Source organism: Pithys albifrons, chromosome 2 (assembly GCF_047495875.1).
Source record: "Pithys albifrons albifrons isolate INPA30051 chromosome 2, PitAlb_v1, whole genome shotgun sequence".
Classification (NCBI taxonomy): domain Eukaryota; kingdom Metazoa; phylum Chordata; class Aves; order Passeriformes; family Thamnophilidae; genus Pithys; species Pithys albifrons.
In genome coordinates this window covers 107956140-107973172 of record NC_092459.1, presented here as the reverse complement: position 1 = coordinate 107973172, position 17033 = coordinate 107956140, and the positions used below count along the sequence as shown (strand labels likewise).

At 47.3% G+C, this 17033-nt stretch overlaps 1 protein-coding gene across 2 annotated transcripts; it reads left to right on the top strand.

The window, feature by feature from the left end:
* Positions 1-6206: 6206 nt before the first annotated feature.
* Positions 6207-15512, top strand: OVOL2 (ovo like zinc finger 2). 2 transcript variants are annotated; one of them, XM_071581974.1, is made up of 5 exons: positions 6207-6257; positions 6556-6647; positions 7306-7496; positions 9654-9843; positions 13446-15512. In XM_071581974.1, exons 3-5 carry the CDS (start codon positions 7434-7436, stop codon positions 13754-13756), a joined length of 564 nt encoding a protein of 187 aa, XP_071438075.1. In that variant the 5' UTR covers positions 6207-6257; positions 6556-6647; positions 7306-7433; the 3' UTR covers positions 13757-15512. The 2 variants fall into 2 exon arrangements, with proteins under 2 accessions (XP_071438075.1, XP_071438074.1); XM_071581973.1 differs by lacking the exon at positions 6207-6257 and having other exon boundaries at positions 6317-6647.
* The last annotated feature ends 1521 nt before the right edge of the window (positions 15513-17033 follow it).

Genomic DNA, 17033 nt, shown 5'->3' with positions numbered 1-17033 from the left:
ATCACACTCATTATTTTTAGGAACATGGAAAGGAACTGACTGGGTCAGACCCTAGTTGTGGCTCATCCCACTTTTTTTCAGCAGCACCACCCAACACTCACCTTTTCAGGGAGAACTTTTACAAGTGAGCCAGGTGACTGCTGGCTCCCTAACCCCTGATAAATCCTAGTCAACTAATGAGAAAGGCTGCTGAGCAAGCAGCCAGGGTTTGCATTCCTTTCTTGAACTCTCTGCCTCCATGCACACATTTTGGTGTGCAGTGCATTCCAACAGCAGTGCATCCCAATGGCAGTGCATCCTGACAGCAGCACATCCCAATGTGCAGCACGTCTCAGTATAAGGGAAAATGTGTCTTTTCTGGGGCAGTGCTTTCTATCTGCATGGGTCACCTGCACCTGCTCCAAATGGGCAGCAAAATGGGAGCATGGAGATGTGGCAATGATGAGCTGAATATAAGGAGGAAAAACATCTCTCAAGGATAAAACCAGGCAGTGAGGTGTTGACAGATCAAGTGTGGTAGCCTTTTCACTGCATTGGAACAGCAGCTGTAGCCCCCTCCAAAGATGGAATTGGGCTCAGATGTGGAAGCAGTTCATCTGGCTGAACTCACCTGGCTAAATCTTTCTCTGACCTGCCAGAGAGAATCAAAAATCCAAACTACTGGTCAAAAAGGGTGAGAGGCTGCTGCCCCCTTTCTTCATTGTTCACATAGTTGTTGGATTTGGTGTGTTGAGAGATATCTCTTGTGAAAATGTCAGAGAAACCCTAGGGACTGAGGGCCACCACCAGCAGTGACTGGTTAATGGAAGACCTGGATGAGCTCTGACTTACATGGATGCAACTTTTGGAAGCTAGAGCCTGTGCGGATTTGCTGGTGTCTAATAAAGGTGATGTACTTTTGAATACAACAGGAGCAGTCAAAGAGAGCAGCTTTCTGTCCTCTGTTTAGCTATCAATTTGCAGGAAACTCCTGGGATTTCACTACCTTTGCAACCTTTGCTGCTATACTAGAGGCTTGGTAGAAACACACTGAAGTTACTAGGGAGAAAACACTGGGCAGTGAGATTGCAGGGAACCAAGCAACAAAAAAAAAGTTAGTGCAATCAAAGCTGGGAAGGGGCTTCTGAGACCTCCAGAGACAGATACTTACTCCATCATATTTCTGTGTCAGAGTCTAAGAGCTCAGGGCTCTGCTGAGTGCCCTGTGAAAGTGGACATCTCTCCAAGGGAGTCACTCTATCCTCCCAGAGTTGTGCTGGACTGTGCAAAGGATGTGAGGCATACAAGGTCCTCCAGCAGCCTCATCAAAGCTATAGATACCATGGGAAGGATACTCAGGGGATGCTGCTGGGATCTGATACCCAATATGGACTTTACAAAGTGGTTCAGTGACATTTCCACAGGGAACGGGAATCAGAGGCTCAATGGGTAGTAGCCAGGCAGCATGGGGTGATGTTGGGTGCCCCAAGGGAGCAGAGCCACAGTTAAGTGGATGGCCAGAGAGACAGCGCTGAGCCTGATGAGGGGAGTGGGAAGGAAGCAGAGGTAAAGGTGGAGAAAGACAGGGAGACACTGGGAGTGGCAGGGGCTGTGGGAGGCAGGGAAACAGGAGGCCGATGAGTCAGACTGGTGGGGTGCTTTGAAAACCAGCACGGAAGCACGGGCAGGGCAGGTTCTGCTTCAGCCTGGAGAGCCATCTTACCCCAGCTGGCACCTTCTCCATCTTTCCCTGCTTAATCAAGGAAAGCAGATCACCCTTGAAACTGGGGCAGCTTGTGGAGCCACTGTTCTCTCCTTCCAAGATAATGCTGGCGTGGAGCCACTCTAGCTCCATTCACTGTGTTGAAGTGGTTCCTCATCTAAGCAGAAGAGCTGCCAAAACCTTACTTGAAAGCAGAACTTTCCAATGGTCAGGCTTGGCCCCAAGGCGGCAGCACAGAGGGTGTTGTGCAGGCATGACGAGGAAAGTAGCTTTGCTCTGTCAGCCTGTGCCACCCGCAGCAATGCTCACATACTCTGGACCTCCTGGAGATGTCACACTTTGGGTGGGAACCTGCTCTTGGATAAAATGGCAACTGCTCCAGCAAGGCATGGTTTGTGTTTCCAGGCATCTGCTGAAACCCATCTGAGTCACCCCTGGTGCTACAGGCATGTGATGGGGTAAGGGGCAGGCTGGACAGGAGAATCTCCAGGAGCACCTCCAGGAGCACATCGGCTCTTGACAGGCAGATGCTGAGCTGCAACACCAAGGGCAGACATCCATGTGGAAGGAAAGCTGGAGCCAGAAACAGCATGTACCCCAGGTGAAGGTTTCTTCTAGAGTAGGAAGTCATTTCCTCTGTGCTTCTCTGTGTGCTTTTAAGACATGGTCCTCAGAGGACCCCACAATCCTGCTTAAAAGACCCTGTGGCATGCTGGCCTCCACCGGATAATCCAGGGAGGCAGCAGGTTGGGAAAAGCTTCAGTGGAGCCTTGCTCTAATCTTGCCTTGGCTGCAATTGGAGCATCTTCCTTCTGTGAACCCTCTCTCTGTAATGTGCCTGTGATGTGAACCCAGAGTTCCTGGTGACATTGTGGTGCCCATTCCTGGGGGCTGGAAGGGGCTTTGTGCTCCACATCCCTCCTCAGGTGGAGAAATGTTTCAGGGAAAGGGTATTACACTAGGGTGTTTCCTGCAAAGTTGTGACATCCAGCCTCCTCCCCATCTCTCACAAAATGCTTCTTGAGAGCAGCATGAGGGTCCACCAGCCAAGGGGGTGTCAACTGGATGTTTTGGTGACTTGCAGCAGTCCAGATGTCCTGGTCCTGGTGTTTCAAGAACACCACAGAACACAGAAGATGAAGGTTCATCTTCCCAAGGATTTGAAGCTGTGGCCTTTCTTTCATGGTCAGTAAACTTGTATAAATCCCCCCACCTGAGTTCTGGTGGGAGTCAGAAACCAAAGGCTGCACTGTTGCATTGTCAGGCTCCTATACCAGCCAGGGTGTCATCTCTGTCTGGCCTAGTTTAGATCCAAACCATGAAAAATCAACAGAAACAGGGCCCTAGGTGACTGCTCTCAGCCTTGTGGGCAGAGTATCCCCAGCCTCTGGAGGTGTACCTGCTGGATTTTTTCCAGTTCTGTGCAGGAGGAGTGATGGCTGAGGGCAAGATCCCACTGGGGGCTGAGTGTGAAGGTCCCTTTGTGGATTCCATGCTAAAGACATTGCTGTGGCATTGCTGAGGGATTATGCCTTTCGACATAAACTGTGCAATCAAACGCTCATACCTGCTCAGGCCATGTCGCTCCACAGCTGCATCATGCTGATCATGGTGAAAAGTAGCCCAGACAAGAAGTAGAAGAAAGGACAAGGCTCCCCAGGATCACAGCTAAAGTATTCCTTACACCTCTTTTACTGAGCATCTCTCCTCTGCTCTTCTCAAGCCCAGCTCCTTTCCTTACTCCCAGGTCCTTGCCCCCAGTCATGCTTCCCCCACTCTTTTCTAGGTGCCATATATCAAGGGGGGTGAGGCTGGCAGTGAGATGGGGTCCTCCAGTAAGGGCAAGTACCCCTGCCTCTTGCACATGGCCATCAATCCAACCGCCCAGAGGGTTAGTTTGGGAAGGAGCTGATTGTGACAGTGACACATGGCTGATTCATTGTCTGATTCCATCTCTCCCTCCTCACTTGCAAATTATGTGAGTGAAATGAAGTACATTTTAGTAGTCAAACCTGTAAGGGTGGGTCCCATTGCGCTTTGATCCTACAGGACATTTTGTACATTTAATTTGATTTACACCCAAAATATTAATTTAATGTACTTGATTTTCTCCCACACCCAAGTAATGCTGAAAATTAAACAAGATCCTACAGAAATGTTTGTGTTATCTCGTTGGTGTCATTATTTATTGAGTAATTACAGTGTGTGGGCTCTATGTGCAACATTGCTTCAGTGGGCTTATGGAGAAGGACACTGGCCACCCAGTTATGTGTCCATGGACTGCCTTGCTGAAGGCAGCATGGCCCCAAGAATTCTGCTTCATGGTGCTGCATATGCCTTCCTTCAATAGTGTTGGTGGAGTTATGCTGTGAGTATGTTCCCCAGGCTCCTACGTTAAAAACTATCAAGAAATGGTATTTATAGGAAAAGCAGTATGTTTTCTTTTCATGGACTCTGGCCAGCCAACACCAAGGCTTGGCCAACAGAATTTATTTCCATCTGTTAGCTCAGGGGTAGGGCAGACCACCACCACTGAGATGCTTTACTTCATGTAGCTGATGCCTCTCCATCCAGCTCTTCTTGCCTTGCTAGAGGCTGCAGGACTTTCTCTCCATCTGTGTTTCCAATGGTGCTGGGCATATCTTAGTCCTGACCACTCATGTCAAGGCTCCAGAGCTGATAATGATCATTTAGCTCCTGATTCAGCTGTGCTTGTGGGTGCACATTGGGCTTGGAGCACCCAATGTAAGACAAGTGTTTACTCCAGGACCTCACCAAATAGGAACCTCAAAGCAAGATTTGAGAAAGTCCAGATGACATTGAAGTCCCAGCAAGCTCTTGGTTTGGGAGCATTGTGATTAATATAATTTACTACCTCCTTTGGCTTAAAAGACAAGGAATCATTAAAATAAAAGAAACCTCAAGTTGAAAGCATTGCAATAAATCCATTAAACACTACATAGCTGCACTGTGTCCTGGAGCAAAATTTCAGATACAACAGAGAAATTACATAGCCTTAAAGAGAAAGAAAGAGAATGTTTTACCTGTGGTATTGCTGAGGTATTGCCTGAAGGCATGTTGAGGTGGCTTCTCACTTGGTACCTGTGGAGACTGTAAACTCCCCACAGGAGCAGGGGGAACAAGTAGATGCTCCCAGCTCTTGCCATCATTCTCAGAGCCTGATCTGTGGGTCAGTGGTCAGGGCTTAAAAGCCTTCCTGGAGTACAAAGTGCTGAGTGGTGGAGGAACTCCTCTGCAGGAGTAAAGATATCTGTGCCTGTGTGTTGCTCCATTAGACCTTATTAAAATGGTGGGTAGGACTGCTGTGGTGTATGGCTGGGCTTTTCTAGCTGGAAACACCAATTGTTGGAGGAGCTTTGGCAGTGGGTCAGCTGATGTGTCACTCAGGACTGGAGCTGGGGCTACTCTATCCCTGGGGGTTCAGCTAGTCTCACATCCCCATGTCTCAGACCCACACAAGAGCTCACACCTCTTTGCCCTTGGATGAAGACCTCAGGAGTCCAAGAGTAATGGGGACGTGCATCAAGGAGAGCTCTTTCATTTGGCCTTGACATTTGAAGGTATGTCCTTTCCAGAGGCTCCAGATCCAGCCCGTGAAGGTAAACCTTTGTCTTGAAACCACTGGTGAAACTCCCATCAATTTCCCCTGGCCTGCGCTTTGCCCTTTGGGAGGAGAGCCACAACCATAGAGAAGAATGACAAGCTTTGAAAGGCCTCTTCCTTCATGTGGGAAAACAGCTCTTGGTGCTCAGTCCCAGGAGCCTCAACTGCTCCAGCCTCGTGCTGGTTCTGTAGCAAGGATGTGCTCAGGGAGGAAGGCACCAAATGTGTTTCCACTGCATTTGATAAAAAAGCAGATTGAAGGTACCCCTGTTTAATACCAGAGGCCAAGCCAGGCGAAGGCTTTGCTGTGCTCACAGACTTTTCAGTGCAGTTTTGTGGGTTTTCTTCTGTTTCTTTTGCTTCCTTCCTCAACTCTCCAACCTCTTGTCTTTATTTCATTTCCACTTCAGGAAGAGGGGGACAGGAAAAGAGGCAAATATAAAAAAGAATAGGGGGAGAGAAAAGGCCATGACATATTTTTAATTTTAAATCAATGACTAAAAAATAACGAACCTTTTTTTTTTAAAGAAGAAAGCCTTGTCATCAAGAAAAATAGTAGCAACTTTTGCTTCCTGCTGCTGCCCCGAGGGTCTCTTCCCAGGTGCTCTGGGGAGTCTTCACCTCGACGGGCTGTCCAGGGGGGCTCTCAGCGCAGCCCGTCTCCGTGGGCGGCGGGACCCGCATCCGAGAGTGGGTAGCAACGCCGGCCGTTCGCAACCCGGCGCGGGGTGCTCTCAGCGGGTCCGGCTTCATGAGATTCCCGCTTCAGGGGCAGCGGGCAGGCGGCAGCGGCGGGGCTCTCCTCCTCGTTGTGGTGGTTTTTTTTGTTGTTTTTTTTCTTTTTTAATTTTCAGACGTTAAATTCTTTTGCAAACATTCATGCCTTAGGAAGGGCTGGAACAAAGCTCAGCTGCTCCAACCGGTCGGACAGGTAAGCAGACTTGTTGACACCGTTATGTTTGCAGCACGCATGCTCCTTCCCAAGTTTCCTGGTGCATTTTTCTATTCCACCTTATGAAACTTTCCTCCCCCCCACTCCCCTACTTTCTTCCCTCTCCTCCCCTCCCCTTTCCCTCCCCGTGCCTCGGCGGCTTTGCCCGGTGCGTGCGGTCCCGCTCCCCGGGACGGCAGCGCAGCGCCCGCGCCCCGCCGGGCTGCGGGCGGGCGGCGGGGTGAAGCCGCCGCTTCGCTTCGTGCCCAGTTGTACCTCCTGCCCTCGCCATGCCCAGAGCGTTCTTGGTGAAGCGCCGGAGCCCGCAGCCGACGGTGCGCAGCTGGGATGGGCTGCCCGACGAGGAGAGAGCCGACACCTACATCCCAGGTACAGCTCCGGCGGGCTGCCTCCTCTCACCGGTCGCCAAAGACAGGGACGGAGGAAGCGGGGTCCCCGCCAGCCCTCGGTCCCCGCGGGCTGCGGACGGGGCGAGTTGGCGAGGAGGGCTTTGCCAGGCCGAGGGAGCCCCGAGGGAGCGGGCTTGCGGTGGTTTGGAGAGCTGTACTAAACGTGGGGAGGGAGGTCATTGACAACACTTGGGGGAAAATTCTCCTCCTACTGGCACGGGTCCTGGCCTCGTCGGGAGATGCCGCCCCCATGCCTGGCACCGTCTGCCACCCCGGGGAGCCCCAGGGTATGGCGGAGCGGGTGGGGGAGTATGTGTGTGTCCAGGAAGGTGGGAAATCTCGTTTGCATGAGAAAGGTGGCGGGAGGAGGAAAAGGAAGGACCCTAGGCCTCCTTATCCTCCTCCTTCTGCCCTTGTTCGGGGTATAACGGGAAGGCGGCGAAGCTGGCTTGTTTGAACTTTGGGACTGTTCGTGTTTGAGTTTCCGATTGTAGCGTGAGCCGGGGATCCTCCCCCGCCGCCCGCGGGCCCGCCCGCAGGTTAAACACCGGGGCCCGGCGGCTCCTGCCTGCCGCTTCCCCTCCTCTGCCCGCGGCTCCGAGGTTTCCCCTCTTTATCGCATTGCCACCCCGCTGCAGGTGGGATCGGCTGCGTGCTGCTGGGCTATGAAGACAGCTGCAGCCTGGAGAGTAGCGGGAGCAGCGGGACCCGGGATGTCGAGCCCAGCGACCCCCCGACGCCCCAACCTGCCCCCAGCGACCTGAGCATGGCCGGGGGGATGCTATTGGACCTGGCTGTCAAGCGACCCGTGGTCAGGTCGAAAATCAAGGTAACCGCCCCCACCTCGGCCATCTCTTCTCTAGTGATTGGGGTGACCCCGACTACTGGTCGGAAACATCAGGTGCCAACAGTCCCTTGCGGTCTCTCTGCTAGAGATGACATGACCTGTCCCACACACTAAGATGGAGGCCTGCGAGAACAGCTGGCCATAGGATGGCAGCGGCAGGGCAAGCTTCTTGAGCGATGTACCATAATCTTGCAGTGCCCTTTGCCTTCTCTTATCCTTGCCTGGGACGTGCTGCCCCTGACCTGCTTGGCTCGGGTCCCACAGGAGCTCTGAACCTAGCCAGGAAGGACCAGCCCTGGCAGCTAGGAGTCATGCCCCATGGTGCGTAGGTGGATCTTGTTCCTTAATGTGGGGCCTCCTTAAAAGCTGCCTTCTAGGTTGTAGTCAAGCCTTCACCAAAGGGGGACTGGGGTGAATCTTGACTTACCAAGATAACAGCTAGTTAAAGGTTCTCCTCTAAAGCTGTGAAAAGCAATTGCTACCTTGAGGTTCACTCGAAGGCCTGGCCAAAATGAAGCAATTATCTATCCACTGACTTTGTTGAGGAGCCTCTCTGCTGCAAGGGCAGAAGCGCTGGCTGTCTGAGTGTTCCTTGGGCAGAACCAGCGAGCAGAGCAGTGACTTCCCTCCCAAGGCTGAGAAGGCAAATTGCTCATGGCGCCTCGGGTCCTTGAGAACTTAACACTGACTTCCCAAACAGCGCTGAACGTCCAGGGTCCCCTAAAGAGGAGTGGAGCCAGGCCAGCCCAGGGCTAGAAAGGAGATGTGTTTACCATTGGTAGTTAACACCTCCTTAAACCCTGGCTGTTGCTTTACCGAATGGAGCTGTAAAAATTCCCATTGTCTCTGCCTTTCGGCCATCGTGTTCTTAGCCTCATGATTAACATTAGGTTTTCGCTTTGGTTATATGTAGCTGCTTGAGGAGGAGTAATACCCCCGTTGCCCAACAGATTTTTCCCAGATGGCTCCTCCTCTAGTTTCACACCTCATAGTTTCACAGCTGCTGGTTTTTTTAATCTTTCTTTACAATTTCAAGTAGCATTGCTTCAGTAGTAAGCGAAGGGGGAGGACCAGGAGAAATAACTGTCCCTTTAGGAAAAAAGAAATCTCAAATGTATTCCTGTCTTTGTGAAGGGCTTGACCTGCTGCTGTTTGATTTTAACATACTTTGTATAATTTAACCTGGATTATGAGCAACTGTCACAACAAAACCTCATTTCAGGAAGGTTGGGTTTTCTCAGCATGCCACAGAAACTGCCCAAAAGCACCACGAGAGCCGATGGATGTGTGCACATAGTGCTGCCTGCTCCACTGGCTTTCCCACATCCCTAGTGTCTATCAGTGAGCATGTCCGTGTGTTCTCCCATGAATAGTCAATAGCAAAGTATTTGCAACTTCCAGACATTAAGTCTTCGCTCTGAGGAATGATCTTCACAAGAGCTGAATCATAGTCAAGCTAGGTCATGGTGTTGGCACAATACTTTTGGTGCTAGGAGTGGGAATGAGATTACACTTTAATGTCATTCTGCAATTAATTAATGAGCCAGGGAGACCAATAGAAGGACATTAGTGCCATTATTTCAGTCTCTGTTGAGTTAGCATAAGGTGCCTTAGGTTTATCTCTCCAAAGCCACCTTTTTTATCACTGCTGGCTGGTTTCTGAGACCTGTAGCAGCTGGAAGCATGATTAATGAAGGCTCTCCATAATACGACTTTCTCATGCCTTGGAGGATTTCCCATCTCCATCCAGGATATTAGCTGAGTGCAGGAGTAAGCACATAGGTGGGCCCATGAAAAGGTGCTTGTAGCCTAAACCCTTGTGCTTATGGATGTAACTGGACAAGGGTTGTTGCCTCTGGAAGATATCCACTACACAGGCTTTGTTTTAACCACTGCTTCCAAGCTGGCCAGAGCTGCATCAGTCCCATTGCACATTAAGAACCCCACTTGATTGCAAGGAAAATGTGAATGTTTCACCCAGCAGGAATTTCCCAAATGTTTTCACTTTCTATTTTTAATATATCCCAAGAATTTTTTAATGCCACAGTAAGCCACCCCTTCTTATTTTGATTTTTTCTTCCTTTGGTCTTCTGGTATTCATCTCAATGCCCACTCACTCAGTCATCTTCCATTCCTCAGTTCACCACCGGCACCTGTAACGATGCTGCATTGCATAGCTGTGAGCTGTGTGGCAAAGGCTTTCGCTTGCAGAGAATGCTCAATCGTCACATCAAGTGCCACAGCCAAGTGAAGAGACACTTGTGTACCTTTTGTGGAAAAGGCTTCAATGACACTTTTGATCTGAAAAGACATGTCCGGACCCATACTGGTGAGAACGCGTTCCCTGGGGACTCACGGGAGGCTCTGAGTAGTAGCAGGTGGGAGGAGGGGTGAGATGGAACAAGGACAAGGAGAGGGTGAGGATAACCTGGCAAGGCTACAGTGCAAAGCCCAGGTTAACAGCATTTGCAAAAAATAGTGATGTTGCTGTGGAGGAAAGGGGAAGACATGAGTGTGGACAGGGAAGAGTCCTGGGAATGATGAAATCTGAGAACTGTTGAAATCTGTGTGAAGTAGTGCAGGTGCATGGCCTGCCATCCAGACCCAGTGAAGATACAGCCACATGCTGCAACACATGGGTCAGTAAGATTGGGGTAACCCACCCAGGATATCCTGCCTGGGATACCCCAGACGGTATAGCAAATCACCGCATGTTACTGTGAAACCAGTGTACAACAGCAAGTGGAGGCAAGAGTGCTTTGCCCTCTAGAGGCAGTGAGCAGCAGTTTCATGGCTTTCTTTTGCTGTTGAGAACTTCTCTGCTGGCTGTTTCACTGGGTGGGGTTGTGGCTTGATTTTGGCACTGTCTGGAGAAACTAGAACGTTGTTCATGATGTGCCTGCAGCTTCTTTAGGGAAACTAGGCAACACACCTGACTTCTTCTAATGATGCATGCTGCATCCCTTCCTGATTCAGGCTACCAACTCTTCCAACTCCCTTTTGGAGCTGTTTCCCTCTGCATGTCGAGCCATCTAGAGCACTTTGGCCATTGGCCTAAACTGTTTTTATTCACTTGTCGTGTGGGTCACAGCATGCACTGAAAATCAGGAGCAGTGGATTGAAAATCACCTGGCAGTGGTTCCTGCTCTTGCTACTGTTTTCCTCCCTCAGGCTGGAGGGATGTGCTTTCTGTGACTACTCTGCTGTGGGTTCAGTTCCTGAGTCCATGCCAAATAGCGGCAGTTGTGTTTCTTTGAACCAGATTTGTTGCCTCAAATTCAGCTCACTGGCACAGCAGTGCTTATCCAGGGCTGGAGCAGGGAGAAGGCTGCCATTTTGATTAGCTTTCTTTTTCTGGTGGAAGCAACAGCTTAAATAACTATCAATGCCCATCCTCACCAAGGGCGATGCTTTCTGGCAGGTCAGGTTGGCTGTGCTCGGTAGTCTTTGGCTTTGCACTGTTGGGCATCCAGAAGATGCCACATCTCACAGGCATGTTCCATCTTTCCAGATGTGTGGTTACCTAATGGAGACAATTTGGGCTTTGACTTAGGCACCATTAACTAGGCAAACTGCTAGAGGTGGCACAAGTGGGCAGGAGCTATTCCTTAGCAACAGACCAGTAGAACTCGCAAAAACGATGCCCATTTCAATGGGAAGGCATTGGCTGGAGCCAATGTTTTGGGCTGTTTTGGTTTGTTTGCAAAGCTTTCATGTGGAAAGTAAAGCTGCTGGCTGCAAGCCACTGGGATATGGCTGGAGTGGGGAGTCAGTGCTTCTAAAAAAATGATTTTTCAACATGTACCCTCATCCTTTGCGACTAAGAAACTAAATCCAAGACAGTTTCTGTTCAGAAGCTGAAGACATATAGATGGATATATCTATATCCATCTATGCTGTCGCAATTAGGGTTGAAATCGCTTTGCAGGAGTGAAACCAATTTTGTGAAACTCTGGAAGGGAAGAAAGATCTTTTACTGGACAGGAATGAAAACCCATCATCCTGGATATGTGAATCTTATGGTTAGATTTTCTAGAAGAAATCTGCTGTCACTTAAAACCAGGATGAACATGCACATACACTGTATTTGCCTGGTGCCTTGGGTGATGGCGGGAATGAGGGCTGGCTGTAGCATTGGTACCAGTAAGGTATTGGTGTGTATCTTTTTCTGGCTGAAATACAGCATCTCTGAAAGCAGTGACCTTCTTTATATCAAAGTTTGTTTTTGTCCAGGAAAGCTGGGCTATATTTGAATATTAAAAAGAAGACAAATAGGCTGGAAGTGGTAGTGTGGACTTTATTTTGTAGCCAAAGGTGATCATCTACATGTGCTTTACTGGGTGTCAGTGTTTTAGTGGAAACCGTCATGCAGCTGCTTGAAATGAGACTGTGCAACAGTAGTGTCGGAGAGAATGAAAGCATCCCAGTCTAGCTTCAGGGAATGAGAAGACTTAAACATTAAGAAGTATCTAAGATACATGGTAAAAGAAAATTTTAAAATGATTCCTAAGTGATGAAGAGGTTCCCACAGCCCTCATGGGCTGTGCCATCCTGGCACTACCCTTTCCGTGCTTGTATTCATACCTGGGGAGCACTGGATCAGGCACCAAGGATGGTGCCTGCAATTTAAACCTAATTACCTTCATATGAGCATAAAACTGCACCTCAGCTATTGTTTGTAAAAAATACATTTTTATGTGTGATCCTGTGAATGTTTGGAGTTTCTCTTCAGTTGCAATTTAATGGAATTGAAGTCGTCTCACAGCAGTAGGAAACTTTTGTCTTGATAGTTAAATCTGATGTGCTGGGATAACCTCTTTTTACATGACTTGCAAAAATGCAGTCGAGATGCTGCTTATTAGAACTTCTAATTAGCTTGGATTTTTGGTAGAAAGATCAGCAACTGAGTGGTAACTTAACACAATGCAATCACAGTTACATCTGTCTGAATGGACACGCGTGCTTTGCCCATTTCTGCCTAGCTCACCATAGGTCTGGCCTTCCAGACCCTTGTGTTTCACCTTCCATAGGGAAAAAAGGGGGTTAGGTAACTCCTTGTATCAGTTTTAAGGCTGGTCTTTGCTTGAAAACTTACTGATCTAGTCTAGTAGGTAAAATTCCGATTGATTTAGGTTTTTTCCAAGTGTTGCTTAATCCTTAGCTATTTAAGTACTGGGGAGTTGTTCTTAAATCAATGTTGATTGGTGGTAAAATGGATATTCTTTACTGCTCAGTATTTTTATAATGTTGGTTGTCTCTACTGAATGAAATTGCCTGGGCATTCAAATCACAAGCCAGCTCCTTCTTCCTCCTCTGGAGACACATTTGTTTCACAGAATTACAGAATATGCTGAGTTGGAAGGGATCCACAAGGATCATTGAGTTCAATCCTTCTTTTATTTACTGTATTTCTCTTCTAGAATTTGAGCTTGTAATCTCAGTCATCAATTCTATATTGTACAAAAGTGGTGTCACTCCTTTGAAGCGCTGGACATTCACACTGGACTGCCATTCACTGAAGCCTTGTTAAGTTTTGCTCACTAAAAGAGAAAAATTGAAATCTTACTGAGATGGTTTTCATTCATTTATAAAACCCAAAATGACAGGTTAGCTGACATTTTTACCTAATCACAGGAGTTCACAGAGTCAGGAGTATAAAAGTAAGTTTCGCAGGAGTTGTTAATGGCTTCCTTGGGACCAAAGCAGAGTTGGGCCCCTGTTATCCTCAGTGCTTATCTACAAGTTTTCAAAACATTTTTAGATTTTCTATGCCTAAATATGTCAACCCATTCCTGAAAATCTTAGCATGAAAGTAGGTAGTTTTTTGGGCTAGTAGCTCCCTGTTGCTAGATATGTGTTCAGTAGCTGCCAGAGCCTTGGTCTTAGCCAGCTGTAAGAAACATAAATTGGAATGGTCTTTTAATGTTGCAGGAATTCGTCCTTACAAATGTGAGGTTTGCAATAAAGCCTTCACCCAGCGCTGTTCCCTGGAGTCCCACCTCAAGAAGATTCATGGTGTGCAGCAGCAATATGCCTACAAACAGAGGCGAGATAAACTTTATGTGTGTGAAGACTGCGGCTACACAGGCCCCACACAAGAGGACCTGTACCTGCACATTAGTAACGTTCACCCCGGAAGTGCTTTCCTGAAAAAAACCTCAAAAAAACTTGCAGCGGTTTTGCAAAACAAACTGAGTCCTGTCCTGCAGAGGAACTCCAAGGGTGATGACAAAGATAAGTAACGCAGTGGACCACAGTGGTCTGCAGGAATGAAGTTTTCATGTAGGACTATATGTATATAATTTTTTTATAAACAGTTGTGAAAAAAATACCTGAAATTAAAGGGATGCTTTAGTTAATGGGACTCTGTTGTTGGTAGAACCTCAACTTGAAAGAAATATTCCCATTTATGATGGAAACCTCAGACTTTTTTTATCTGACCAATAAAAACGGAAAGCTTGGAAAAGGCTGTCACCTCTCCGATGGAGTGTTTACTGAAATGACATTTGGGCAACCTTTCTTCTGTTTCAGCTCTACCACACAACAACTGCCACTGACAAAGAAGTTCACCTTTCCCCAGTGTATTTTGTACAGTTAATTACTTACCTCCCACACAAATTACTTATGAGAGGTTTTGGTGAAAAGTACCAGGTAAGAGCAGCTACTAGTACATTGTTGCATTTAAGTTTAATTCCAGTGTCTTCAGAACAGGAGTACGTTGTATCAGTAAATAAGTTAAAATGAGCAAATAACTTTAACTCTTGCCCCTTATACAGTAACAATTTATGGAAGTGTGATCAAGGTAAGTAGAAACTCTTCTGAAAGGATGCAGAACTTTTTCGTCCAAAACTTTCTCTGCTAGCAAATTACATTATTCCAGGGCAGACTTCTGGTTGTGTGTTAGATACTTTAAGCTGTGAACTTAACTCTTGTCATGTTTACATGCAAGTGGAACCTTAATTCTGATGTTCATGGACTTGTCATACTAACTGAGGAATATTACCACATCCTTTTATCATACATCATTATCAACACAGAAACCCAAAGAAAACACTATAATGACTTGAAGATAAGTATTTTCTGTCATGACAAAATGCAGTTTTGTGCGTATTTTGTGTGTGTGGATTTTTTTCCTCTTTATAATCAAGCGCTTCTTCACTAATACAACAGAACAGTGCAATGCAGAGAAAAGGGGGACTTAGCCTGTCTCAGCTTCGTAAGATCAGTGCAAAACTGCAGGCATGAATCTGGCTCTTCATCTGTATCTACTGTCAGTTTAGAAGGCTCCTAGTGAGACTGATGATACCAGGGAAGGATGTGGCAATGATGATGAGGGACTGGCACTACATCTCTGCACTTTTGGACTTCTATAGTCCAAAACAGGACAATCAAGAGGGTAGTCTGTGGGGACTACTGAATGTGAATTTAGAGATTGAGAAAAAAGGAGAGAGGGTTGCCTATGTGACTCATGTTGCTGAAACCTCCTGGCACTTTAATACTCTTCACAAAGTGCTGCAGCATTTACTGGGCACTTGGGTGTGTCTATTGGAAGTGATTGGAAGGGGATGGTAACTTCCTCAGCACAAGGTACTCTGATCCATGCATGTTATTCATCTCTCTCTTAACTTAATGGACACAGACACTAAACAGGTTTTACATTGATTTAAATGCATAGGAGTAATGGATTTCATTTGTAAATTCAAAAAACCCATTTCATGCTCAAAATAAAGCTGTACATTTGGGAAGGATATGCTCCATTCTATATGTGTTGAAACAACAGCTGAAATTAAGCCACCTAAAATACAGAGTCTGGCATAGCCAGGACTTTCATAGTTCTTTACTGCTAAAATGAGAGATTCTGAGCAATTTTGTAAGAACCGTAGAAAAATCTTTTCAATTTGCTTCAGTTTTATACAGGCATCTACTTTGGTTTTTGTGGTGAAAAGCTTCTAAGGGTTTAAGCACTCCTAATAACATTAACACTTTACTCAGCACACCTGTCAGTGCTTGGAACCTTGAAAGTGAGGATAATAAAGTGATGCTATTGTGTTAAGAACAAACTTATCATCCTATGTAACAGGAAAGTTCACAGAATAATAAATGGGAAGTTGTTAGGAAAAAAGCATCACAGAAGATCCTGGCTTTGCAAAAAGAGCTAAGCTTGTGCACTGATCCCTAGTTCTTTGGATATCATGCCATTATAACTGAACAGTATAAAGTGAAGGTTGCTCACTCTGAGTGAAGTTTGCGTGCTGGCAAATACACTCCCGAAACTGCTGGGCTAAGGAAAGCGTTAACAGCTGGTTCAGCCAGTTGTGCTGGTGAGACTCCTCCATAACCTGCTCAGTGAGGCCTCAGTCATGGAACTGTTGAGTACTGTTCAAGCATGGGACTGTTCAGGACAGTCCATGTGAGCAAAAAGACCTAACTGCAAAGGATCTGTTTGCTCAGCTCTGCTGAAACCTCAGCCCTTACACTGGCGCAACGGAGCCAGGGCTGAACCACTCCCTCTCCAACTGGAGATTCTTTTGTGTGTGTAGGTGTGTGCATGGACTGTTTTTAACACACACACATGCTGCTTCTGATCTCCCTTTAGTATCACTGCCAAAGCACATCCCTGTTGAAAGAATCGTAGGAACATTGAGTTGGTCACAGAAAGCACTTGCAGCAATAGAGAAAGGGAACAGGTAACTGTACGGTAAAAAACCCTCTCTGGATGGAGAGCAAAGCTCTGAGAAGCTGGGTGTTGTAGCTGAAGTAACTGCCCTAACTACTTGGCAGTTTTTTCTGCAGAGGATAATGCCCTAGGTACATAAATTTAACAGTCTGGCAAGTCAGTTTAAACTGGCCACCAAGTGGGTTTGGGTTTGTGTGACACTGGCAACGGCCACCTGCCAGTTCTGTTACAGGACAAACCAGTGCCACTACAGAAATGTTCCAGAGCTCACCTAGAGGTGCCTGAGGCAAGCAGGCTTTCAGAAGTGCCAGACACAAGTGACTTCTACCACTGCTGTCTTTGAGAGCTGTCTGCCTTCTCCTGGCTCTCTGAGGGTACAAACTCAGCCAAGACCTCATAGGTTTACAAACAAACATTGGTGGCAGCCTTCCTCAGACAAGGTGTTTGTAACAAACAAACACAGATGAAGCCAACAGGTCCCCACACTGCCCAGGCTCCAGACTTGTCCTTATTTACTAGAGGGGAGGATGAGGTTCAGAGACATCTAATGGCTGTATGATGCACTGATGAAGAAAGCAATCCCACCAAACACTGCCCAACTGTTCCCCACTAGCCTGATCTATACAATCCCAATCAATACAGATATTTCAGCCTATTTTATCACCTCCTGCTTCTGATCAAGGCATCTTACTTCTTGCTTATGGCCACCCTCTTTGTATCCATGAAGCTATCCTTCACAGATAACTGACAGTGTTCCATGACATTGAACAACCCAGTTGCTTAAATTCTGTGATGTGGGAAGACACTTGTAAAACAGAGAGAACTTCTGAGACCTTGTACTA

Excerpts from the sequence above, each read along its gene's own strand:
- OVOL2 (XM_071581973.1), top strand. The coding sequence starts at position 6,548 with ATGCCCAGAGCGTTCTTGGTGAAGCGCCGGAGCCCGCAGCCGACGGTG. Across the intron at positions 6,648-7,305 it reads AGCCGACACCTACATCCCAG|GTGGGATCGGCTGCGTGCTG; the intron begins GTACAGCTCCGG and ends ACCCCGCTGCAG. Across the intron at positions 9,844-13,445 it reads ACATGTCCGGACCCATACTG|GAATTCGTCCTTACAAATGT; the intron begins GTGAGAACGCGT and ends TTAATGTTGCAG.